Raw genomic sequence first — 27,970 nt, 5'->3', positions numbered from 1 at the left:
GGCCTGTGTCCGCGGGTCCGGAAAGAGAATTGCCGGCGTGTCTGCCCCAGCCCTGCCCTGGAGCAGGCGGGCCATGGCCCCTGGCTTCGGGCAGAGAGAGCTGCCTTCAGATCGTGACTTTGCGCCCCTTGTGAGGGAGCTGCAAGCCAGCCTGAAACCCTGCCTTGGCCCCATGTTCTCAGCCTACGCAAGCAGTGACCAGCTGCCTGTGCCCCCTCTCCCTTCTCCAACGACCCTGTAGTTCCACACGCGACCATACCTTGGGGTTTCCTCCCCCCTCTTTGGCAGCATACAACATCTGTAAGGCAGATTCAGCCAGCGTCTTGCTCTGGTCCAACACGGTCATCTGTTGCTGGTGATCTAGTGCTTTGGATGCCACACCAACTGCAGCTAAAACCAAGGGTTCAAAGTAGCTTGCCAGCTGCGTTACCTATGAAAGCAGAATAGTTGCAGAAGGCCATTAACCACTAGTCTGGCATAACAGGAACCATATCCCAGTTTACCCCTGGGCCATGGGTTAGCTGGAGCAGCAAGCTGTCCTAGCGCTCCTGTGGTCCACCGTATTTCCTTGGCATGGCACACCTGTGTGCTTCTGTCTCCCCTCACCTTCAAATTCCTTGAGAAAGACCTATATCCCCTTCCTCAGACACACTCAGGCCCCTGAGGTCAAATGAAATTATTCTGAAATCTGTCACAAGAGCAAAACAACTCTTGGGAGCATCCATGACAAGCATTTTCTCCACTCAAGGGAGGAATTTCATGAACTTTGTTGTGGACGAGAGGTAACAGACAGGGCTGTGTTGGATTTGGACCGCTCTGCTCACCTCGGGAACTGCTTGTGTTCACAACGTGCAATCTATCACCTCTCAAACCTTCCTCAAATATGCAGGGCAGACCTGGACTGTCTAAGACACCAGAGTGGGCCCAAGTGCTACTGTTACCTCTGGACACAGTTCACTCCTGAACTGCTTTGGGCTGACTACTCCACAAACAGCCCACTGTGGCACCACCTGGTACACCCGAAGCCTCAGAAGCTTGAGCATGTGTATGTTTGCAGGGGCTATAAGCAGCTTTTGAAGGCTGGCACAGGGAAGAAAAATAACAGTGCCTCATGTGCAGGAAGACCTGTTGAAAGGTTTACTCCATCTGAAGGACTATATGGAGAGCTAAAAACCAATAAAAATTTAAGACTTAGATTTCTTTTTCTATTTTGCTTTGCAAAGGATTAAAGCAAAAAATAAGTAGGAAGGGAACCCCAAACACAGAGTCTTTTAAACTGTGTCAAAGTACACAGCAAGAACACTTTCTCCTGCATTCAGCAGGAAAAACAGGCTCAGGAAAAGTGCTGTCACCATTGGTAGACATTTACCTAACAAGTGGGAGGAGGAACACGATTCTGTCACTACCTGTATCTCTGCAATGTTCATTTTTTGTGTGTAAAGGGTAAGGTAAATTAAGAATTAGAACTGCAATAGTTGAGACATTACAGAGTATTTGGTAGTTAAGCTAAACAGAACAGTTACTTGGATACAACTCTGGAAGATCTCTCATACTGATTTCTTTCCAGTAGTAAACACACTGACACAGAAAACTTGTATTTATTTTTCTCTCAATAATATATTGTAGGATGAGGAATTGCTATGTGAGAAACTACTCAAGTCTTGCAATAACCACAACAAATAACACCCACTTCTAGTAGGCCTATTGTAGCATTTCATTTGTGGACAGATATAATAAGCACAAGTCCTACTGTACTTACACTCCACATCAGAGAAGGACAAGTGTACACATTTACAATAGAACACAAGAATGTTACAAGCTTTTCTTCACCCACAACCCCTAAAAATTTGCAGCAGGGGCTGGAACTCAGCATAATTCAAAATCACCACTTTTTTTCCTTATACAACTCCCTCTATAATCTAATGCGGCTACAGCACCTTGCTCAGGAGGTGGCAAGCAGGCACACCACACTCCTTTGAAACCATGGCAGAATCCTCCCCTCAGACTACAGAACCCGCTTCATAGATGGCCCTCCACAGAGGCCACAGGTAACCTCTCTGCATGTCCCACACTTCCCTTCTCACTTTGTCACGAGCTGGCCAAGAAATGGAGTAGCGTGCTTTATACATCGACCTCAGATCAGGACAGGATCAGACAGACCTTTGCCAGAGTTCTTTAATGGGCCCAGTTCTGCGATATATGCATACTCAGACTATAACCCTGGAACCTGCTGAATGAGCCCGGCGTGTGAGGGCCCCATGTGCTGTGGTAACCTTCAATACAGCACAAGAGACAGAAGAACCTACACATGTACAGCTGCTGGCTGCAATAGCCAGAGGGAGGGAGACCTAGAACATTGCACTCTGCCCTTCCGTCTTGGCTTTCCCAGACCCTTTCCAACCTGCCCCTCACCAAAAACTTCAATGAACAGATCTTCCTTATGGCCCAAGACATGAAGTCATTTGGTCTCAGCTCCAAATATTTTGAAATCCTGAATCTGTTCTCCTCCTACATGCTGCCTTCTGCTCTTTCATAGGAAACAAAAAAGCTCCTAAATCATGGCCTTTCCTAACAGCCAGCTGTCTGCGGTTTCAAACACCTGCATAATGGTAGAACAGTACCTTGTGTCCAAGCTGAGCTGCCTCTCCCCGCGCGGCAGTAGCTATGGGATCAATGAGGTGGCCAATTTCCTGGACAACTGATGTCAGCTGCTCCTGCAAAGCCTGGTAAAAGGAGAAGCGGTCAGTCACTGTCACAGCTGTTGTCTCTCTGGTTGTAAAGTGTCATAACAATCATCCTCAGGCTGCCCGGCACACTCACAGCACTGTTCAAGTGACCCCCTACAGCAGGACACAGAAATTCACACTGTGGGCTTGCTTCACATAATCGCTATTTTCTTCTCCTTTACCCTCTTTCTTCAGTGAGAACCCTGAGATAGACCTGCTCCTTTTTGGACTTTTATGGCAGGTCTGGTGGGGGGGGGAAGACGGCCCCCTCCTACTCCAGCGGATAGCAGCAAGGTCAGGAATAAGTGTCCTTTCCCAATGCAGTGTGATGCTCCTGCCCCCCCCCCCCGCTCACTACTCTTGCCCTGTCAAACGTTCAGTATTGCCGTACCAGTCAGAGAAACCAGCAGGAGCTCCAAGTTTAATATGAAGAAACATTCTCCAAAGCAGACAACAGAGCACAAGAGCAAAAAGCAGTGCTGTAGACTTGGAAGCTAGCAGGAGAAATTCACCAATAGGGAAGGAAAAAGAAAAACACATCTCTGAGGGACAGAGGTGAGGACTGACCTCCTGAGTACTGTCTGTGTGACAGGAGCCTAAGAAAATTGTATTACTGGGCTTGTCAAGACATAAATACTGGCTTTTAATTCTGACGCACTTCATGTCTTGGCAGCCACCAAGACTGAGTGAGCCACAGCTCACTCTCATGAAAGGCAAAAGGAAATAAATGCTATTTTTGCACTTTGTTACATTCCTGTACTGCTTTATAAATAACTTCCATTTTAAATAATGTTTATTTCAGTTCAATGCAGTGTCCAAGATAACTACATTATATAAATAGAAAATAATTCTATCTATGACATATCTCCTGTAATACCTTCTTTTGCATAGCTTCCTTTAGTCTGTCATGTTGCTAGTATGCAGGATTACAGCCCAAATAAACCACTGGAGCACACAAATAGAGATGTAATTTCAGGAAGCAATACTACGAAAAGACACTGTAAACACTAAGGTGAGAATTCCATCCTAAGTTGCTGACTTTTTGTGGGCACTCTGGCATGATGGTCCTTGCTCAGTGAGATACAGGCTGAAATAGGGCAGGATGGGCCTACGTTACCATGAGGGGATGAGGGGAAGCTTCTTTTAATGAGAACATAGGGACATCAACTCCAGATTTCACTTATTTAATGCCAAAATACGTATTAGAAAAAATGACATGGGTATTTATGTCACTGAACTTCTAGTAAAATATTAGTTTCAGAAACATCTTGACATCCACATGGCAAGCAAGGCACCAGAGAAATACTATCAGTTGTGCATGTCAGCAGGGCAAGTCAGAGCAATATGTGTGTTGTGGTTAAATGTAACTGCTTTCACCTCTACTTTTGCCTGGAGATTCTGGGATCTTTCCAGAAGTGATACACTTCTGCCAGCATGTGATTTTGCCTAGAAGAATCCAGCAAGAATACTTCTCCCCTCACTGCCAGCAGATCGTGCCAAGCACTCGGCTTCAAATGGGAAGAAAAGCTGCAGGGTAAGTGAGGCTGCTCCTGATTAGTGTGTCTGTTCCTGTGCCATCTCCCTTACCTCAACTGAGATGTCATCCCTGGTGGCCAGACTCTGACTGATGGCTGCAAGGGAGGCCTGCTCGATGTCCCTGATGCATCTGTTGATCCCATCAATGGAGCAATCACATTCCCGCTGGCCTGGGGCCTTGTCCCTGCAAGACAGAGGTGGTAAGGTGAGCCTGCTGGGAAGTAGGCAGGCTCTTTCAGGAATGCACACAAGCATACTGCATTCCCTGACAGTACGTAAAGCACATGGGAGGACAGCCACACAAGGAGAAAAGCTAGCTTTGTTCTACCTGTAGGATTTTTATATATGTACAGAGCACTCTGCACACTTTCATACACACCCACAACACTCCCTCTCTTAATGATTAGAAAAAAATAATTGTTGCCTTGGAAGTAAAGTGCAAATGCAACCTCCTTGGGACTGACCCAGTAACAAAGGTCAACATGCAGACATAACAGACACCAGGAAAAAACATTCACGTTCCTATATGGTGGGACTGATTGTATCAGAAGCTAATTCCTTAGGTATTAGGTGTTCCATTCAGTCCCAAACATCATTTAACAAAGGTTAGTTTCCGAGTACGTCGTCCTGGCATGCAGTTTGCTATTTCAGTATGATCTTTATAAAAGTTAACAAAACTGTAAACGCTCATTAGTTCACTGTTTTCATACCATTTTGATTTAATCAATATCAAGAGGTTAAGTATAGACCTAAGCTTGAACATTTTCATTAAGGGACAGACAGGTTTAGTCAAAAAAAATATTATTATTTTCTTGCTACAGCATTCTTGCAACTCAACAGAGAACTCTACAATAAAGAATATATAGCAAAGGTAATTTATATGCTGTCTGATGCACACTGTTTTCAACATACTAGACATTGGTATGCCATACAGATAGATGTCAAATTAGCAACAGTTTTTTCATTCCACAGTATTCTCTGCTACAGTTACCTGAAACTGAATGGGAGGTGCAACCAAGAAAGGAGAACAGAACACAAATACAGAACACCCTACGCTGCAGAGTGCTGCAGTCATCAAATCTGATTAAACACCCGGTGTAACTGGGAGGGCTGTCGTGCATCACAGAATAAACGATTTCCGTTAGTGAAAAATAGCACAGTGCTAATGGCCGTATAGGCCTATTCTTTAGGAACAGCTGCTCAACTGTTAGTACAAAAGACATACCTGATAGAGGTGATGAGACTCTTGATGGAATCTGAGACCGTATGGGAATGCCCGGCTAGTACAGACCATGTAGGAGGGTCTTTGGGGTTGATAGCCAGAGAACGTGCAGTTTTGATCAATGAAGATGAGCTCTCCAACATTGTTTTAGCAGAAACTAGAATTGGTTCCTGTGCTTGCGATCCCTGTGATCAGAAAGGTATGAGAACACAAACAACTTTTAAATGCTCATTTTGTCCACACTTTCTGCTTCTAAAATTCAGTTTAAGTTATAGCATTAAAATGGCATTACCGTTTCTTATAATATTATATTCCCAGAAAGCCAACACAGAAGTAGTACTAAAGTCACTGCACTCCAGCTGTTGTCTCTATAAGGTACTTAAGAAACACTCTTCAAGTTTAGAAAAGCACCATCCAGCTGACAAACAGTAGAAAACAGTGACGCTTGTCTGATCATAGGCTACAGAGATATCATTGAAAATAAACTTTATTTGCCACCAAACTTGCAAGATCCAACTGAGCATGCTCTTTTCCCAGTTATTAGCTGGACTGCTACACTCTAATGGGGTCATCATCTCCATATCTATTTCATAGCCAGTAATCTGGTAAAGCCAGGTACCACAGGCCTGGAGGACAGGCTTAGATTTCAGTTACGGCCCCACAACTTGAAGATGGCAACAGTTGCTGCATCTTCTGATACTGCCAGCTGAAACAGAGGCTGCCGAAAGCACGAAGGAGCAGTTGGAGAGTCAGTAACAACAAATGACATTTACTTTGAAGTTTTTATGAGGCTTGAAAGATTTATCGTTCTGTTCCCTCCCCACCCCCCCTTTACTAGTTACTTTAAATACTATTCTGTTGTAGTTATTACAGGGGTTGAGGACTGAGAACTTAGGGGAAAAAAAATACAGAAGATCCACAGAACGTTATTCTTCCCAGAAAACCTGTTTCTTGTCATCATGACCATATCACTTTCGGAAGAGAAAAACCCCAGCAACGTCCCTTCAAGCCTCTTCAGAACTGATTAGGTTCCATATGTTAAAGCTGCTCTTGAGGGACAAAGAGACATTTATTACTTTATCACATGGAAGAATCCAGCTAACAAGACATATAAGTTACCTGTATTGTCACTTGACTAACCAGAGACTGGCAGCACTTACTGCAGCCTAACAAGTTTTATCCTCCTAGGGCAAAATTCAAGGTCAGAGGCTAAGCAAAAGAGAGCAGAATGCCGTATGAACTCCCAGGAACAGAGAAATACATTTGACCATCAGGTATTCACACTCATTTCCTCTCTCTCAATGCATGATAACTTAATTTTCAACTTCTTGAGGGTGGAAGGACAACATGGTGCTTACCTCAGTGCTGATTTGTGCTGGTATGCTGACAAATTCTGGATTGGAGGCAAATGCCGTCAGATTTTCCACAGCCTCTATCAAAGGTGCAGTAGCAATTCTGCACTTGTTGCGGTTCTCGTCAGAGAAATCACCGTCCAGGGCCTGGAAATGAAATCACGACTGAGTTGTGTCTGAATGGGTTTCTTTGCAAAACTGAAGGAAGATAGTTTAATTCTTCCTTCTTGTAAACTGTTGTTTCTTTATGACATTTGAAATTCCCTCCACAAACAAGGTTGATGTAAAGAATGTGATCCTTTAAGCATGTGTTTCTTTCCTTAGCTGATTATTTATCCTAACCTTAAACCTATTGCTTTGTTTCACAAGACTGAACAGAAGTTTTCTATTGTTAAAGAGAATCTGATGATTCTCTTAAATCATGCCTGAGCACCTTATGCTCCAAAGGCTTGAAGTGGCTAAAAGGTGGTTCTTTCCCATACACTGAATTTTTTTTTTTTTTTTTTAACAAACTAATAGTTTATTGCTCTCATTTTCACATGATTCATCTAATCTCTTTCATAATCTCACAGGAAAGAATATGAAGCATCTTCTGTGTAACATAATAGAACCTTCCAGTCCTAAACGCATAACCTTTTACAAGACTTCCAGTAGCAGATCAGCTAATGGCTTCCAGAAGGGTTTAAATTCATGACTCCTCTATGGCTTAGCAAGTATTATTTCTGCTTGCATGATGAAAAACTACCTCCTGCCAAACTGTATACAGGTATCTGGAAAATGAAAGATTACTATTAACAGAAGACTATTACAGCAGCAACATAAGCTGCTTGTTTGGTTTCAAGTGTTATTTATTTTTCTCTTATATGTTAAACTGTCAAAAATACCTCCACAAACCTCCAGATACTGAGCAAAGTAACACCATAGAAAACCTTCACATTCAGTTGTTTGCCAATTATTCTCAGGGTGCAAGCTCATTAACACAGAAATGTCTCACAATGGATGGGCCAGCTGCCTCTCTTAACACTAATATTGCCCAATTCTTTCCCTTTTGACTAAGGCACAGTTATATCACTGAATGTGCTCTCCAGTTCAGGTCTTCAAAAATTTAATTAATAATTTTTTAGACCATACATATCACAGAAGGTAAAAAGGTATTTCTAACTGTTCTGATTCTATCTCAAAAGAGAAAAAAAAAAAAAAAAGCACGAAGGAAGAAGGAAGCACAATTAGGCAGCAGTTGTACCTTGATAGTTTTAACCAGGTTAGCAGTGCTGTTTGCAACTTCCTTGGCAGACTGCACAAAGTGTCTCTTGGCAACAGGATTTGCTGTCTTTGATGAAGCAATGCGACAAGCGTTGCACAAAGCAGAAGTATGTTTGGCCACAATTGTGGCAGCTGATAATACCTGTAAAAACAGATGACACAAAACAAGCAGATGGTCAAAGGAGCCTCACAGTTATTATACTCTAGGTCTGCAAAGTTGCAGTTCAAAGCCATGCAACATTTTCAAACCAAAACTCCTGTGCTTGGTCACAAATGAAGTGAGGTCATGAATCCTAATACTGATAGTTTCACTGCAGTCCTCTGTAATCACCTGTGATGGGCTGCTTGCTGGATCTACCAAGTTCTGGCAAGCCATCTGGATTGCTTGATTTGCTCTGGCAAATTGAATGGGGTCAACAAGACCCTGCTGACCAGCCTGACTGTTAGGATCTGAGATGCCAACCAGGTAAGCAGCCTAGAAACAGAAAGTGGAAGAAAACAATCCTAAGTAACAATGCTAAATCCATCCTGCTTCTTTGATAAGCTTACCACGTGTCATAGCACATGGTGGTTAAAGATTATCCAAAAATCACACTGTGAAGTACTATTACCATTTTTTTTAAAAGCAATAAATCTCCAGAATCGTCTGAAACCAACAAAACTTCCCCTTACACTTGTGAAATTTATTAAGCCAAAACAAACATGTCCACTGTTTAAGCTGCTGGTACTATAATGTTATTTGTTCACTTGCATAGCCATTGGAAGGAGCTTTAATAGGTGCAAGCATCAGCAACTTATTTATTGGATGAGCCACAGCTAAAGATGGTGATGATTTTCATCAGCCTGAGTCGAAAACCAGTTCATAGCAAATGCACTACTGCTGAGTGTGGGACCCATCAAGTCTGCTGGTCTCACCACAGATCAAGATGTCCGATGGCCAAATTTACTTAATTTTCTCAATTAAATAAAAGTTTAATGTCTTTCAACAAGGAGGAAGTGTCTGAACTGTATCTGAAGATTTCTTGATGCACTTCCATTACAGATACTATTACCTGTCATCCTGATATGCCAGTAAGGCAACACAATGTTAGGTGTGGACATTAAGTCTGTACTGAGACATTCTATATTTGGGGAAATCAAGAAGTGGTTTCCAGATGCAGAGAGTGATCCTCCATAGCCAAATTCTTCACTGGGGAAGCTGTATCAACTCTAAAGAGTTCAGGTCACTCAGTTATCAAACCAGTGCAATCACAGTGACTAGTTCCAGACTTGTGACTACTGCCAGACTCTAATTTGTTGTAGCAGCTTAAGAATGTCAGTTATTCCAAAAGTATCTGAGCAGCTGAAACAGGTTGCCTATTATTTTAAATGTATGCATTTAGCAGTGCTCACTATGAATTTTTAAGAACTAAATCAAACTTGATTCATTCATTTTAACTGTGGCTGATTTTTGTGTCCCTCTCTATCACATAACAGTTCAGAGCTTGGGCTACAAACACGAATTCCATATGCTGCAGCTTTGGCATTTGCCTTATCCTCAGAAAAGTTTCCCTCTTGATGTCATTCCTTAACAAATATGCATGTTATTGCACCCTGCTGCTTCTACAGTGTACACCAGTGCGTGCACCATTTTGGTGCCGCTACGCACATCGCACCGTGCAGTGCAAGGCTGTAATTTCTTTGGCCATGAGGAAGCCAATTGCTGATTTACATACAACATGAGCTTGCTATGAAAATAAAATCACACTTGCTTTACAGACTTCAGGAGCTTACCTGAGCTGCTGCCTCTGTGAGGCCACAAAGAGCCTTGGATGCAACTCCAACACATTCTCCAAAGACTAAAAGATCCCCAGTTTTTGCATTCTGAGAAATGCCCGCCATTGATTCTCCAAGAACCTCAGAAATTAAAAAACAAAGTTATCTTTCCAATATGCTTCCCTACCGCCCCAAGGCAAGTGATTCCTGGCCTCGAGCCAGTTCTGGCTCACAAACCTCTCTGACTTGGCTTCCAGAAATTTTAACTACTTAACAGTGCCACTGAGCTGGGCACATTCCTCTGTGTGCTGTAAGGGATCCACACTGGATTGACAGTGCCGAACATAAATGCTGTTCTAATGCAAATGACTACAAGAACACACATTTAACCTTCATTATTTTGGTTATCATCCTCTAGTCGTCACAGCTAGCCTGGTAGTAAGTACATTTCACAGATAGCAGAACATGACAACCTATGCTGCAGCTGCTGTTGATACATTCGGGACCTTTTTTGCCCCAAGACTGGGTGAAACTCAGTGGAAACAAAATTGTATCTAGTCTGCTGGAACCATCAGAATGCAAATTAACTCCCACAGTGTCTACCACTTAATTCACTTTATTTTCTTTTAGATTCAAAATAAGGTCCTACTAGTAGAGCACTAGATGCAAGATTACATGCAGATCCATCAAGATCTTTTTCTTTTAGAAAAGGATGGATCTGAAACAATTCCAACACATCAGATAATAAGGATGCCAAAAGCAAAGCTTCAAAGAAGAAGATACATCATGGTATCTTTAAAAATAAGGAGACTTCACAGAGATTTTGTGATGTGCTGAAATAGCTGTACTCCTCAAACATTTCTCTAAGATGCTTTGCACAGAATGATACAATGGTATTTCACTGCCTCCCATTTGTGATTTTTTTGCTTTCAGCCGAACTAAATATGAAAATATGACATGCTGTCTAATGCACAGGAGAGGAAGGCAGAGAGGAAAACTTCAAAAACATTGCATACCAGTCACTTAGTTTTTCTTAATTACTGAGACAATATACCTTCTAAATGACCCAAACTTGAAATTACCTGTAACAGACCTACCTCAGACTGAGTTTCATCAAGGAACACACCTTACATTTTAGCTATAAACACTGTGCTGTTTCTACCATGTTTGATATGCATGTGAAATGTCAAAAAAATCAAGATGCACTTTAAAAATGGCACAGAGGTGGGAAAAGGATTACCTTTGAGTTTTCCATTACGCCCTCAATACAATCAAAATATGAGAGATCGCTCACAGGTTCACTGGGGTTATCCAGCATTCCCTTGACTGTCTGAAATAATGGAAGAAACTGATTATTGGCAAAGTCTGAAATACTGAGCTGAGAAGGCCATAGTCCATCACAACAGTCCTGCTTTTACCAGCGTAATCTTATAACTCGATCTCCACCAAGCAATCAAAAGTACACACTCACTGTGGGCACACATACAGATGAGGGTGCTACACATCAAAAGCTACCCAGCATTAACTGAACTGTGCTAACCACACACGGGTGCACTACAAATCTTTTGGAAGGAAAGGCTACTGTGGTTTACCTTGTGCTTGTGATGAGTGATTAATAGTCAATGATGCTCAGCTGACATGAGGGAATCTGTTTTTTTGTCAGTTCTCAACAGCTTAATACATGCTTTCAGTACTATTTTAAATTTCATAAGCAGAATTACAAGAGTGATAGGAAAACCTGCTACCCTTTGTTGAGTACTTTCTAGAGACTCTTAGGGCTACCAGACTAAGTCGAAGACAACCTGCCTACCTTTTATTACTGTCAACAGATTGTATCAGCATGGCTCTCTCTGCCAGAAAACTACGTATACTAGTTGGGTTTATTTTCTTTTCCTAAGCTGATTCTGATACCTGGAAATAACAGTGTGAAAGTCAGTCACTTCATTGAGAAAAATCAATGCATTTAGGTAACAGAGGTGGGAAAAAGCTCTAATATACAGTAGACTAGTTTTATGAAACGTAAAAAGACTGCAATGCACATTTTTCCAAGTTTGGAGGAGCACTGTCTTCTGCCAAATATCACATAGGAAAGACTTAAACTTTCTGATGGAAGTGAAATCCCAAAGTATGGAAGGATACTAATGTCTCTTTCTGATGTTTGACTTCCACCTGAAGGAAATGTAGGCATGGTTTTAAAACCTTAGACTTTTCTCATAACTAAACTCCTAACATTAAGGTACACCTGCAATATTTGTAACAGCTTGTCTATTGCTTTTTAAAAGCTATAGTCTAACTTAAAGCCTTACAGGAACTAAACTGTGAGACCAAGGTCATGTTAAGTCATTATATCTAGACAGCAGCTTCTAGTTGCCTCTCATCTCTCAGTTCCCACAGGCATTGCAGGCAACTTTGTTATTGTGCTCCACTTTTAAATAACAACTTGTAAAGCAAACCATGTTGCTGCAGCAGTTAAACTACTGTGGAGACAGAAACCCTCAGGATAGAAGGAAACAGAACAGCAAAATACAAGTAGCACAAACTTCCCACTGACATTTATTTCCTATTATTACCACACCTTTGTTAATCCTTTCAGCTGAAATTCTGGCCAAGCTTAGCTACCTCATTGGAGGTCATACCATAAGGTCCTTCCTAAATACAGCTTTCCAGAGTCTGCAGGGAGCATAGTGACAGTCTACCAAATCCAAGCTGAGACACACTCCTTCTACTGAAACAATAATTTTTAGTACTTATATGAAGCTTTGGGAAGACTAGAAATCCTGGGTGATGAATTGAGAAAATGAAGGGAAGAGCTAAGAGTTTAATCATTGGAAAGAGAAAGTGTAAAAGACTGCCAAAAATGCTTTACCCCAAAATTTCATAGGTTCCTCAGGTCACTTTGATACCAGTATCCAGTCTGGCTTCAGGACTGTGTGGTTTTGCCTCAGGTTCCCCTTTCTCAAAAATTAATCTAATTCAATACATCCAGGCTTTTCTTGCTAACTGCCTCTCTTAGGCAAGTGCTTCCTGAAGTTCAAGATGCTACAGCTGTCTCTTCTGCCCTTCCTGGGTTTTGGTTACAATCCATGCAAACCATGCTATTGAGAACCCTCTGCAGTGGCTTCTTAAGGGTGTTCTGCCCTACATTTCTCCCCTAAGCTCTTAGTTTTCTGTGGCTTGTTAGTTGGGAATTCTCATCTTTCACATCCATGCTGCTTTGCAGATCTCTCCCCATTAGTCTTTCACGAAGTCCTGAGAAATGGTGCTTCACTCCCACTGCTGACTTCACCCCTATGTTCTGCAGTGATTTCAGGCAGCCATGATATTATGGCCCAATTTCCTTTTTTTCCTGTTATTTGAACTTGCTGCCACTCCTTTTAACCAAGAGGAGAACAGTTCTCAGCTCCAAAAGCTAAAAAATCAGAAGTACAAAATGTCTCCTAGGCAACTCCTAACAACTTTTTGCATGATGACTGCAGACTTGCATATTTTAAAAGCTCACAATGTCCTAGACTGCTCTGCAGTGACCTGTGTATCCTTTTCATACCAAGGGACAGAAATAAAAAGCTTGAAGGTGTTTAAGCTCTCCACATGGGCCAGTCACCCTTGATGTTCTGATCTTAACAGCAAAGAACAAACAGTTAATGTAAAAAGATGCTATTTCCTACTATTATAAGCAGCTGTGTTTGTGATCAGTGCACAACCTTAGCCTTAGGTCTTTCAACTGACCTGCTAGTCACTATTTATCCAGCCAAACATCTTGCTCATGAACAAGAACACACCTTGGAAAAACCTGTATTAACACGCGTCATATCAGCTTGGCTGTAACAAAGCAGATAAAAGGCATCAAACACCTACATTAAGAAACGGCAAGGTAGAAGATGATAAACATCATCCTGAAGTAGTGTGTCAGTAACAACATTCTGTAAGCAGACAAAACACATAGTGCAGTTCTCTCCAGTGCACTGCTGTTTGTTGCAATGTCCATCTCAATATCATTCTTCCTTAATTCACAGTAAGCAAGAATAATAACTAAAGTGTACCTTATGGGGGGCAGGGAAAAGGAGATGGGGATGAGGCAGTAAATTTCATTCTGGACAGAACTGCAAGATGTTCACAGATGTTCTATTCTTACCTTGTACACAATTAAAACCCCAGCCAAACTGAGAAGACAGTGGCAACAGCTAATCAGACAAATAAAGCCAAGGAAACAAACATTTGGAGCCCATTTTTATTTACAAAGATTTTTGAAATTTATTAATACCTCCAGTTCTCTCAGTGCGTTATCACATTCCTTCTGCCCAGGAGCTTGCTGGGTGCACAGTGTGATGAGCTGGTTTATACTCTCAGTCACAGCTCTAGGGAGAGTGGAAGGAAAAAAGGCATATTTTAAAGTTCGAGTATTCTTCGTAATAAAGCTTTAATGGCACACTGCATAACGATCTAAAACCTTTATGATCTACATTTTAGCACTTCTCCAGATCTAATTTTAACCAAAACATTTCTTAACTAGCACCCCAAAAGTCTTAAGAAAAACAAGTGCCCATTATGTTAAAAAATGTTTGTAAAGTAATATTATATACTCTGCTAGCAAAATCTTATGTCTTGTCTGACATACTGTATTACACACACACACACATAATCCAATTCCAAACATTTCCATAGTCTGTAATCAAGTTGGTTGGTTGATTGGTTGGTTGGCTTTTTCCCTCTTTAACTCATCATTGATGCTTTCAGGGTCACCATGCATTGGCTCCCTTAGGTTTAAATCCAGAGAGCAAGATATTTTCTTATTATGTTTCTATGGGAGTTCACAGTTCTGGTGCTCTTGACCACAGGATGAATGTGACATACTATTAGTCACTATTTGAGTTTCCAGTGAATGCTCTGATACCAAGCAAAATTCATTATAGCTACATTTATTTTAGACTAACAGCTAGAATGCAAAATATGCTTTCCCCACTGTTCTCAAGAACTCGGCAATGGCTTTTGGATTATTTTTTCTTTTAAGACAATTGTAACTTGATAACATGATTAGTAATATCAATAACATAATTACCTAGTTAGATGGTATCATACTGTTAGAAAAGGAAACTACATGCTTATACACCTGGTTTAACTCCAGGGTACAAAGAATAGAAACTAAAAGACATTAACTGAGATTACTACCCTTTTCAGTAGCTTTGATGTCCTTGTGGAGCCATTTTTCCTGACAACTTCTGCCTTATAGGATTTGTATGACTTGTGTCATGTCCTCTATACTGTATTATATACATGTAGTCCTGATATATATTTATATCATCTGTTATCAAGTTTGGTTTTTTTTTCCCTTCAAATAATCATTGATATTCTGAGTCAATGTGTGTATTTACAAATATCTTTACAATTATTATCTATGTCTGAAAAAAAACGTGCATGGCTTCACCAACATAACATCAATACAAACAATGCATGCTTAACCTCCTGAACATCAGTCATTTCTATGCATCACAAAAATGTCTTTGCATCCAGAGGCATAAACAGATGGAAAAAAATCAGAAGGTTTTGTTCACTCCCAGAGAAACCTGATGCAAAAATATCTTGTCCACTGTTGATTTTAATTTAAGGCAGACAATGCACGTTCATTCCCAGAATATCAGTCATTAAAGAAAAAAACCTGAACCAGATAATGGACTAGAATTGTCAGCTTTGCAGAGGATGTGGTGTGGTCTCATGGATATCACTACTACACACTGGGTACCTGTACCCAGGAATACACCCAATATACAAGCATTACTTCAAAAACTATTTGCAAGTAGTAGAAACAGGAAGGTGGCCCTTCAACCACCAACCCCAGAGTGGAAGAGGACTGTTAGGTCTCTAAAAGCCACATTTCATCAAATACAGCAGAGAAATACTCTGACCCTGCAGGAAACTCTCCTAGGAATCCTAAGGTCCAGGACAATCATCAACGTAATTTTCCCTGAGGAAGTAACAGTCTTCACTCACTTCCTCTCTAGGTTAATCTTTGTGGGCATGAACATTTGGAAGACAATATTATAAGTCACATCCACACAATCTCAGACATTCATCTTAGTTGATGTAGACATTTCTAGGTGTGATGTCTGTCTGTCCCTTCAGCAGTCCCCTACCAGTTTGAATTTTGAACATTCCCTTCACAAACATAGGTAACAGAATAAAAAGCTAATTAACGAAACAAACAAACAAAAAAAAGTGAAGATCTGACAACGTGAAGGAGATGTGGTTATCCAGGCAAACACTGAAATGCAGTGTAATTTTTCACATAAACACTGAGCACCTTGACTGACAAACAGTATCCACACGATGAAACTCGGGGCATGGTTGACAGAATCCTTAAAGTAAGGTGTCTTCCACCAGATAAACATAGCTTCTAACCCTGTCAAGTGTTCTTGATCATACACACTGTTAGTGATAGGTAATCACAACATGATTTTTAGGCACACTGTATAAAAGAACAGTATTCATTTGCTTTTCTTTGTTAGGGATTAAGAGGCTTACTCTCAGCTACTGCCTTATCAGAACACAGATGTTAACAAATGTGTAGGTAAAACACATTAGTCCCTTTCAAAAACCAGGCCAACTCTTCAGTTCTTATTTCCACCAAGTGTAGCAAGTTACACCAGCTAAGGAACTACTCCACAACAAGCAGCTTTTCTCCAGCCTACTTTCATTTAAATAGAACTGCAGGTTCCAACCACTTAGTTAACTGTCAATAGCAGAAGAATTTCTAAACACTATACATACCACAGTGAAAAGTAAATATCTTAGGAAAGCCTAAAGCAAGCAACACATCCTTACCTTGCTGCTGCTGCTAAGAGGTTCTTGGCATTAGGAGCTCCAGGATCAACAGAGAGAGACTTGGCAGCTAGTAACAGCTTGCTGGACGCCATAGAGATGCTCTTGAGGTTACCTATTACTTGAATCTGGTCCTCTTTAGTCTGGAAAGCCACGGCAGCGTAACGTAAGTTTGCACTAAAGAGGCTGCAGTAAAACTACATTTGGAAACACAGTTTATCCACCTGAAACCACTGACATGCAGGGGATCATATTCCAGACAGGGACATGGACCAAAGCCTCTGTCCACCCAGACAGGTGCCTCTAGCTTCACTTACGTAACAAAAGAAGAAACACATATAACAAAAGCTTGGTTTCTAACAATGGCAGTATTCACAAATGAGCAACGGAGAAACTTTACTACTTGTTGAACAATGCTTTTGTTTCAAGACTCTCATGTGTCTCTGCCTGGCACAACTGATCCACATTATTCAGTCAGCACACTCTCTCTGTATTCTAGCATCCTCTGTGTAACCCACAGGCTCTCTGGCATCTAACTGAGACTACTCATGCAGAAAGATCCCTCCACAAAGTCCTCTAACCTGAGAAAATACATTTTTAGAAGAATACTAGGGTAAACATTCTGACTTGGATGTTCTATTCTAAGCCATTTCTTGAAAACGGAAACCTGCATATATGCACAATTACAGGCAAGTACTGCATTATTAGAGCAAATAGCTGTGACTAGATTCTTCAGTCGATGATCAGTAGAAGTGAAACCATTTTTTCTAATCTGTTTTGGGTTTTATGTGAAGAGGTTGCATATTACTCAGCTGATGTGAATGGCTTTTACTCCAAACTTATGTTTTGCTTCCTCCCTAACCCAACATTTTGCTGGACATCCAAAATACCTGGTATTACTTCTGTTCAGGACAAATAACCAGACACAGACAGAAGGTGTTCTCTTTTGAAAGATCAGACATTTATAAGTAGGGTGGTTATTTTCCCCTATGTCACCAGGATAAGCAAATTCACAAGGACCACAAGGTCATCAGCATCTGGAATTGTCTTTTCAATTAACTACTTGCAATATCATTTCTACCTTTACCTTCAATGAATTGCCTTAAACAAAACATTCTGAAAGTCAATGAGGCTAAAAAGATAGTCGGGTACCTAACCCCTACTCAGTTGCAGAGACTCAGCTGATATTTGGTGGCTAATTCACTTCATGGATCGGGAACCTGAATAATTAAGTTTTGATGGAGAATAATCACCAGTCGTTGTCCTATCTTTCTACTCAGCTCTCTCTACAAAGCACCTGCTCTAGAGACACTTCACAAATGACTCCCAAGGAGTGGCACACTCCAGACTTCTTAGCTCTTTTTCTTTTGGCAATCATCTCTTAGGTTTGTAAGATTCTCCTAACAACTAGAGCAAACAGCTTGCAGATTCTTTTTACTGCAAGTCCTCCTAACTTTCTTGTTACATGACTCTTTTATATGCTGACATTTGTAATGCTAAACCTTCTCCAAACGGCCAATTATTGTAATTCAATTGTAAACCCAGTAAAGTGACAGAGATATCTCCAACTTGAAATGAGTTGCTACTAGGGATAAACTAGGTAATATATGACAACATTCCTGATAGTTACCAAGTTCATCAGAATAGAACTCTGCCAGATTTTAAATCGCTGAACAGCAGTCCAAGTCCTTGCTGTCAGACCTACAGCATTTTAGCCAGCCTTGTCAAATGCTCGTTCCACTCTGTAGCAGGTCAACAGCAGCATCCACCATAAGGCAAGATCAGGCCTGGATTCTAAATGTGTCTTTTCCTCCCTCGACTCAAAGCATTTGAAAATTAACAAAGAAAGGTGCTGAAGTTTGGACAGTGTTCCCATAAACTATGCTCCATGGTGGTTCTACCAGGAATAGAAGCAACCCTTTCCGTAAGCACTGAGAGGTTCAGCACACCTTTGTACCTTCAGATATACAGCTCAAAGTAGTTAAGAGCTGACACTAGCCAGAGGAATACCAAGCAGTATTTCTGACTGAGCACAGGAATAAATACCAGTATCCTGCATTACAAAAATACTGACCTGTCTTCACTCTGGATAATCAGTTATGGATCAGTGCTTCCTAACAAACACGACCTGTCATATTTGCATAGGTTCACACAAGCACATTAAACTGCATTACTGGATAACCGAGATGCTTCACTGCAAGATACTACGCCCAAGATAATACTTGGGCAAGGATAAAAAACTCACTTGTGCTTGGCCAGCCATTTCAATACCAGCATCAAGAAATTCATCAAAGTCATCACTGAATTTTCCAGAGGCTGCAGCCAGTTCCCCACTTTGGCCTCGTGTAGCATGGACGACTTCTCCTGCTGACTGATTCAGGTCTGCTGCTGCCTGGTTCAGTTCGCTTTGAGCTTCTTGAAATGACTTAGAACTTGGAGGTAGCTGTAAGAGACCAAGTTTTTATTGTCTGTCACATCATGCCAGCCCTTTATGGGTGTAAAGCTCAACACAATTCAAGAACACTAAAAGCAATACGGTAATGAGCTTCCCACACAGGCTAGAACACAGGACTGCAACTGGACTGGTAATGACTCAGGTCTAAATGCAGAATAGTCCAACCACGGGACAGCTATCAGCAAAACATCTATAAAATGACCACAGTCCTCTGCTGTCTCCTCTAAGGGACAGAGATCATGACAGCTATTTAATGGTTCAACTGCAGAATTCAAAATGAAAAATTCCGTGGTAAAAGTTGGGAGAATTTTCATCTCCAGTCATCACTCAGTTCCACAAGCCAGCTTTCCAGAACACCACACAAGCACTGGCAGCTTTTCACAATGACTCTGAACTCCTGACCTGGTTTTACCAAAAGTCACTGCACAAACATATAAAAATACAACTCCTCCTTCATTCACAGGGTAGCAGGATCACTGGTAAGTGCAGGAAAAGTTGTTCAAATTACATAACCTTTCAGCAAATTGCCGGTACATAATTTTTTTTTGTTGACATGGATGCATTTAAATGGAAATATAAGAATTCTTCTCTTTGCACCAAACGCACCAACATTTCTCTACTACAACACTCCTTAAACTGAACTGATCACCTCTAGGCAAGAGAGGGATTACAATGTTCTGATTTTCATATTCTTCAGAATGTTAAGTCACAGTTAGCATTCCCAAAAAAACAAACTAAAGGTGATCTATGACAACAACTTTAATAATGCTTTCACAAGTCACAGACACGTTTCCCCTTTCCCATAAACTAGAACAGCAGCATTTCAGCCAAAGTAACACCTAAAGTTGCATAACCTTAAACAAAACTTACACAAAGTATACATTGGGCACATTTACTAAATAATAATTTGACACATGGGGAGCCCAGATCTGCTTTTCATTTCTCTGAAATTAATCTCTATGTTAAAAGACATCTCACCGAATCAACAAGGAGCTTCTTGCTGGATTCCCCAATACTCTTCAAGGCTACATCCACATCCTTTTGTCCAGGCAGACAATTCACGCAGTTATTTAAGGAGTGAGACACTGCTTTTGCCACCTATAGCATGTAAGTGAACACATCCACACCAAGAAAGGCTTAAATGGTTGTTAATCTAACACAAGTCACATACTATAGCCAGTGATTCCTAAATTCCTGTTTTGAGGCCTGCAGCTTGGTTTTTCTCATCTCCGGTCTAGCAGTAGTCATTATTTACATTCACCCATTTGATGGGATAGTGTTGGCAGGGCAGCACCACAACTGCTCCTGGCACCTGGGATAAAAGCTGAAGCACAGCAGATAAGGGAATGCCCCTGAAATTAACCGTATACTGATCACAGAAATCCTTTGCATGCTTTTTTAAAAAAACTCCTGGTTAAAACGAATCTCTCCTCATGAGAAATTATTTGAAATACCAGCCAATTATAGAACTTTTCAAATCAGTAAAAAAGAACCTGTTACTACTTAAAGTCTTCAAAAGCATTGGTGTCACACATGTAGAAAACATGCATTCACTTTTTGAACAGAACAGGAATACAGATCTTTCATTTGATAATGATCAGTTGAACAGTTTAATTTTTGCAGTCAAGCATTCTACTCAAATATACTATGGATAAAAGCACTCTTTGTGCAAGCTTGTTTTTTTCTCAAAGATGGCTCAAATATCATACATTGCACCATCTGCATTGTTTAGCACAAGCATTATGTTGCTATCTGAAAGCTGCTGGAAGGAATAGAAAGCTGATGTTCCTTCCAGCCTTACTGTCTGTTGTTCTCTCTCTTTATTTAGCACTGTGTTCCAAGTCATTTCACTGGGTGTTTGATAATTCACGTTACTGAGCAAGTAGCAACTTACCTGGGCTAATCTCTGCTGACTGTCTGCATCCCCTGGTGCAGCCAGGGCCTGCTTCGCCTCCTGAATAAGCATAGCAGAGCCTTCCATGACATCCCGTGCTGAATCCAACATGGCATGTGCTGCCACAGGGTCAGTAGTAGATGCTGCAACCCCTCGTGCTGCCTGAGCCAAAGTCTTCAAAGCCTGAGCAGTTTCTCTGGCAGCAACTCCTATGTTCAGATTTCAGTGAGGACTCTATTAGTACCCTTAAAAACAATCTTTTTATTTTATGACAGATGAATTCACAGGTAATGATCCCATTGCAAAATAACATTGCAAATGCAGTTTAAAAGAAAATAGTGAAACGCACACATTTGAAATACACAGCATCATTTGCCTAGAGAAATATCTGTAGTGAAGCCATAAATTAAATATTCTACTCTAAAGACCATGTTCTGGTAACAGCTCTACATCAGTGACTAACTCTTTGCAAAGCACTGAAAAAGAGGACAATCTAAAACCCTGAAATGGGGAAAAACCTCATACTCCAAGCTATGGAGGAAAGCGATTATCTGCAAGAATCATGTACACAACTTTAGAGCCACAGCATCTCTGCTGCTTCTGAAAACACAACTTTAGATTTTATTGAGACTAAATACAGCAACAGCTTAAGTTCAAGGAATTGAAAAAATTAAGAGAGACCATTATGGATGATATAACTTGATATAACCTAACGTCACTGTGAGTACAAGCACATAAAAATAACCAATGAAATCACAGAGGGGTTATCACTAAATTTGTTTCCATCATCTGTCTGGCCAACATTATAAGACAGTCATGACCTCTAGCACTAAGGCCTACAACTATGAATGGATAATGGTCCTGTTCTTCTATTTTGCAAATTCAATTCTGCCCTTCATGAAAACCAACATAAAACAGTCTTCTGAGAGACCTTAGCCTATACTCAACAACACATGCAATTAATGTAGGTGGTATTTTTTTTGAGTGAAAATGGTAAAATCATACTATTCCTACCAAAGAAAATTAAAGAAAAAGTTCACGTTTGCTGTGCAAGATCTCTTGGTAATCCATATTTAGGTATTATAAATAATTGTAATGTTCTAATAACTCTACTAGAAATTTTTAGAAAGCTGGGATGTCACAACCAAATAAAACCCACAAAGTAACCATGTTAATATTTTAACACCAGTGTCTTTTAACATTTACTCTTCCAATAAATTGAACATTTTTTAACATGGAAACTTTAGAAGATAATGAAAAGTGATATTATATTTCAAGACAAAGCCAGGCCAGACAGAGAAACAGTACTGCCTATGTTGCAGTTAAAACCTTTCTATTTGACAAACCACAGAGAACTTTCTACATTCTTAATTTAAAAAGAAAAAAAAAAATCAGGAAAAATCCATGCACATTTTGTTTCCTCTATTTAGAGTACCAGGAAGCATCTTTTACATTTGGCTTGATGTATCACAGCCCCACAAAATAAAAAGGTTTGATTGTTTTGCTTTCAGTTAGGTGCTGCTTTCATTCTCTACAATGACTTTCAGTACAAAGTGAAAAGAAACTTTCTGTGACGTTTGCAGACAAGAGGGAATTATTAAATAGTAAATATAAACTGTAAAGAATTTTTATCACAAGGGAAACAGCAGGATGTCATAATACCTGCAAACACTTGGTGCTTCCTTGAGCACAGTTTCTGTATAACCAGATAGTATGAGAGGAAAAATAGTTATGTAAGCTTAGAAAAGGGATCTATTGCTTTGTAGGATTTCCCAACCAAACAGCTCTTACAGCTTGATGTTAAGAGAACTACTACATTTAGGTATTGAATATCAGCTGCAAGTATCTATATCCCTTTGCCAGATACCCAGTGCTAACTTCTGCTTAACTATGTGATAGAAACATGAACCGTCTTAATGCAATTGCATCTGCTTCAGATTAAAGCAACTGTAAGCTATGTAGCTCTGATGCAATTATATCCAACAAAGTGGTAACTGTCATAATGCATTTTATCAGTAATATTTTTTAAAAAATCCTACAGTAACATTTGAAACAACAGCTTTCAATTCTTGCAGACATAAGGAAACATAACATTTTACCATCTAAGAGTAAACCTGCAAAAAGTATTTCCCCTATTACAGATTTTTAGTTTCTAAAAGTACAAAACCAAGTTGTAGAATTTGTGTCCCCATTCCCTGTTGCCTTTAACTCCAACTATGTAGATGTGATCAATGAGTCAGAGAGATCAGCTGCATTATACGTGTAAACTAGTAACATCTAGTAAAAGATGCAGTTTTAAATGTCACCTAGCTATCCCAAGTCTGTTTGTATCCTGTGCTTTAAAAAATACCCAAAGACCTTTTTATGTTCTGAAAGGACATAGCAACATTTCCATTGGCACTGACCTTTAAATTGCATTACATTTTAGTTCTGTCCTTCAGAGTTTCAGTGGCGTCTATTTACAAAAATAACAGATGTCTCAATCTATTTTGATTTTATACAGCCACATAGCAGATTGCAACACCATTTTTTATGAAGCACATTATCCACACTAGCAATTCTTAGTAACTTGCCACAATTTACTACCAACATAAAAAAAAAGCAAATATTTTTTTTATTTAAGTAAAAAAAGATAAAAAACCTTCTGTCAGGTATTTTAGGGAAAGCAGAGGTTTCAAAGAGACATCATAAATCACACACTACCTGTGTAGTGCTCGTTGCCTTGAGCAGCACAAGTTAACAACTGGGCCATTGATGAACCAACTGCTTTGGATGTACTTCCCAGGTCCTGAGTGCATTTCTCAAGCTATGAAAAATTGCAAAAGATAAAATTCTTTAAGTTCAACTAAAACACACTTGTTTAAGTAGTACTAACAAATTTCTCATTCCACAAAATGCAGGCTTTTATCTCAGCTACTGAATACACAGAGTTTCTCTGAGACCTAACTAGCATGTTTTCCCTCTCCAGGGTGAAATAAATTAACATATCTGGTAATACAAACAGCTAATGTATAATTAAATAGGGAACTCGATACCTCCATCTGAGGAGTAGGAGGTTTTAGCCAAACAGAACATTTCACTTTCTGAGCCTACCAGGACAAATAATCTTAAAACTACTGAGTTCTCATCTTTGTGACTATTTAAATTATTTTTGACAAGACTGAAACATTGTTGCTACTAAATCAAAATTTGTACAAGGCCCTACAGTCCTATGAGTAATTCTGCTACAGAACATGCTTCTGGTGTAGCAGGAATAAAGATAACTAGTGCAAAATCCTATCAGTGCCATCATTATCCCAAGCCTCATGACATGTTTTGCCTCTAATACTTAAAATTTTTAACAGCTAACTTTGTTTTTAAATTAAGAACGTCCTTCCTCAATTACAGTTTCTCCTGGGAGAGGTTTTAACTGTCCATCCACAGCTGCCATCTTCGCATCTTGCAGTTCATTTTTGAGTGTCTGGACCGTATTCAAAGCAGAATCAATTTCCATTGGGCCACATGCTTCATGAGCCTATTCAGAAATCAGATCGATATCACTGTTAGCAGCTGTAAGCCACTATCAGAAATTACAAATGCTTCAGATACAATCTCCCCCTCCCAATTTATTGCTGTCATGACTTCGGAGGCCTTTGTGAGCACTTTAGGTGTTACACATCACGGGTTCCAAACTCTTGCATAATATTCTTAGCTTGTGAATATAATAACATACTGTTGAGAGCCACCAGAGGAGGGAGATGCACTTAGCCTGTGTACACGTATGTTCACACTAGGTAGTGCAGCTGCTGAGAAAACAACTGTTGCAGTCTAGACTTCACCTTTGACAAACAGCCTAACTGTGCATCATGACTAAAGTCACACTGAACCCTCTGATGTAACAGCCCAGAATTATCAGCACCTGAGCTGGAAATTTTAATTTTAGCTCAGGTGTAACTACCTATATGCTACAATGCTGTATTTTGGCCTCAGTGTACACCAAAAAAAGAGCAGACTTCACACTGACACTTTTTTTTTTTTTAAACTCACACCTACTTTAGAAAACTGGGCATGAAACAGCCTCCACTTCCCTGAATTTTAGAGATGATAGCTCCAGTTCACAATGACAGCACTGACCATAGTAGTGCTGTATCTGAGCTCTCCACAGCTTGGCAGGACATGAGATATGTTCCCCTTTCTCTGCTTTCCTTCAGATGTAACAGCAGCTCAGAGCTCTGATTTGCTTCTCTGCATATACCCTCCTCCTGTGGTTCCGGTATGGAAAGGGTAGCACAAGCTTTTCAGATTTCTTGCCACTTCTCCCTCTCCTTTCTATTATGAAGCCACCCGGGAGTCTGAGCAAAGTGTGCACAAATTGCAACAGTGCAGTGTGAACACTGCCTGAGCATGAGCCATTCCCCTCAGGCAGAGCCAGTGAGCCTGTGAGCACCAGCCAAATCATCTTGCTTTAGCTGATTTCAACTAGAATTTACCTACCTTCTGCGAGGCAGTTCGTAACTCAGCTAGGCTGGTAGCAAGATTCTTTGCACACTGACTTAGCTGCATTGCTGCTGCTTGATCAGTCACAGTGGGAACTGCAGCTTTGGCAGATGCCACCATTTTACTTCCAGGCTGTTCAAAGAAAAGCAGTGAACACAATTGCTTTTACTAGCTCATTTTCTTTAAATAAGGCATAGGATTCAATAAACAGACTGCTTCCTCCATTCACACACTCATGACGTTCCAAGGTTTTCTGTAATGACCTTCTCATGCAATTCCCTGCTCCTTAACCATGCACCTTCTCAATTCCTGCCTTTTACTCATATGCTGCACCCTGTCATAGTTCCACATTGCAGTCTTCTCTGCAGCAGGACTCATTTGTACTTTACTAGTACAATGACTACTTCATTGATACTGATGTCTGCCTGAGAACTTTGACTACTCATGTAGGCTACTTCAGTATGCAATTTTGCCATTCAGCATCCATGTAGTACAAAGAGGTCCAGGTGACACATACAGTAAATTTTTCTCAATGTTTCTAAATATTAAACTTTGACAAAATTCTATAAATTGAAAAGTAATTCAAACAATGACTCCTCACAGAGTTTGGTGTTAATACAATTAAAATGCTTGTCTGACTCTCACCATCACTATGGTACACACACAAAGGCAGAGAGGAGATGGCTCATGTCAATGACTCCAGAGACAATCCTATAGCACAATACTCAGATTGAGAGTCGTTTGCAATACCTCAGCCTACACAGGAACATAAAAAAAATCTGCTAACAGCAACCAGTTAAAGGATTGGTTACCATTCCACATTTAAAGCAGGACAAACTAGTGTCAAGGAATGATTGTGTCATTACACAGATAATTCATTTCTTCCATTTTTTTCCTGTACTGCCAACAATAAACCAAATAGATTTGTTATCAATGCTCTTTTTTTATTATTGTTTTCCTTTGTGAGATGTTGTTGTGGTTTGAGGCTTGGGGGTGGGACAGGTAATCTTCTAGGACCCAGGAGGGTCCCGGGGGAAGCAGTTTATTCCCTCCCCTTCCTCTCCACACTCTAAAAGGTGCAGGAAGGGGGTGCTTCGCTCTCTCTTGCCCTGCTGCTCTGGGTCCCGGTGTGCTGCTGGAGTTTCAGCGTGCTGATTTCCATGCGGTCCTGAACCATCTGAGATTTGGGTTTTGTATATCTTGTTTACTTTGTATTCCTCCCATCTTTGTGCATATATTTACTCCCTTTTTTTTTTGCTTTCTCTTCCCTGTTAAACAATATACTTTATTTTCTTTTAACTTCCAATCGGTTCAATGCCATCCACTCTCTCTGGAGGGGGGGGAGCACACAGTTCTGTTCCGTGTGGGTCCTGCCCTGAAGCCCTTTTTACACAGAACCAGAACAGATGTTTCGAAAAAAGCACAGAGTGCAATGTTGTGTTTTGTTCAGAACTTCAATAAAGATCCATTACATATGCAGACTACTACCTAAAAAACAGTAATATTCCCTTTTATGCATGAAAAATTCTAAATACTGCTGCAACAGTAACTTTACATTCACTAAAGTAGGTTACAACAGCATCTCACATATTCAGACCTCTGCTTAGAAAGAAGCTGAATTCTCTCCATCTTATTCTTGAAATTATTTTCCAGAAAGCAAGGGCTACAGCAATGCATGTTTCTTCTCCATACACCTTAGTTTTCTTTTACCCATTACTTTTATCCAAATTTTCAGCAATTTTCTCTCTCCATAGATCCAGCATATTTCAGCCATCTGACCTGAGGAACTAAACTCTCCTTCGCTATGGCTCAGTCACTGCTATACTTCTTTAGATGGTCCCTAACAGTTTACTGCTTATTTATCACGAACAAAATCACGCAGGATTAAATAAAAAATGCTTTTTGCTCTGATGTGATCTACTACAATGACTGATCCACCTCACCTGAAGGAAGTTCTGGCTGGAATTTATTAGAGCAAGCTGGGCACTGAGGTCTTCCGCCTGAGCTTGACTTCCTCTTACACCCTGCACCAACTGAGGGATGTGGTCTGCAACATTCTATAAGAAAGGGAAAAGCTTTTAGTAGGTAAATAAAAACCTTCAAGACCTCTTAGACTAGAGCAAGCCCTCTTCCCACACCCCTTAAATACAGCCTGTAGTATTCACAGGTACAATACCTGTGTGCCTTCACAGAATTTGTTTAGGTTTCTATGCAATTTAATTAATACATGGTAGGATTTTTCAGAGACTTTTACTTGAGAAAACTTAATTCAAGCTACTCAGTTTAAAGATCCTACAAGAATATCTACAATTTTTCTGCAAGATTATATACACAAGGTAGTTTGAATGACTTCCTTTGCAGGCTCAAATGCCAGTAGTGGAAGTGACAGATATTTCAAGATGTGTTGCTTTCAAACAACTTTGTCTTATACGCAGAAGCACCTCAGTCTACTTTTCCTTGACTTCCAACAATACAAAC

The 27,970-nt window shown here is 40.3% G+C and overlaps 1 protein-coding gene across 1 annotated transcript; it reads right to left on the bottom strand.

Moving 5' to 3' along the window:
* Nucleotides 1-259: 259 nt before the first annotated feature.
* LOC103775372 (talin-2) lies at nucleotides 260-27,549 on the bottom strand (the record flags this gene model as incomplete). Its single annotated transcript, XM_008942817.1, has 18 exons — nucleotides 260-430; nucleotides 2,622-2,723; nucleotides 4,314-4,446; nucleotides 5,488-5,669; nucleotides 6,843-6,983; nucleotides 8,080-8,241; nucleotides 8,431-8,574; nucleotides 9,873-9,995; nucleotides 11,095-11,184; nucleotides 14,116-14,209; nucleotides 16,671-16,810; nucleotides 18,913-19,110; nucleotides 20,101-20,220; nucleotides 21,017-21,225; nucleotides 23,720-23,822; nucleotides 24,402-24,530; nucleotides 25,490-25,624; nucleotides 27,436-27,549. Coding segments are annotated over 18 exons (2,490 nt in total), but the record flags the coding sequence as incomplete, so codon positions are not given.
* Nucleotides 27,550-27,970: the final 421 nt, after the last annotated feature.

Source organism: Merops nubicus, unplaced genomic scaffold (genome assembly GCF_000691845.1).
Source record: "Merops nubicus isolate BGI_N331 unplaced genomic scaffold, ASM69184v1 scaffold45266, whole genome shotgun sequence".
Taxonomy (NCBI): Eukaryota; Metazoa; Chordata; class Aves; order Coraciiformes; family Meropidae; genus Merops; species Merops nubicus.
The sequence above is the reverse complement of the archived record's forward strand: the minus strand, read 5'-3'. Positions and strand labels throughout refer to the sequence as shown.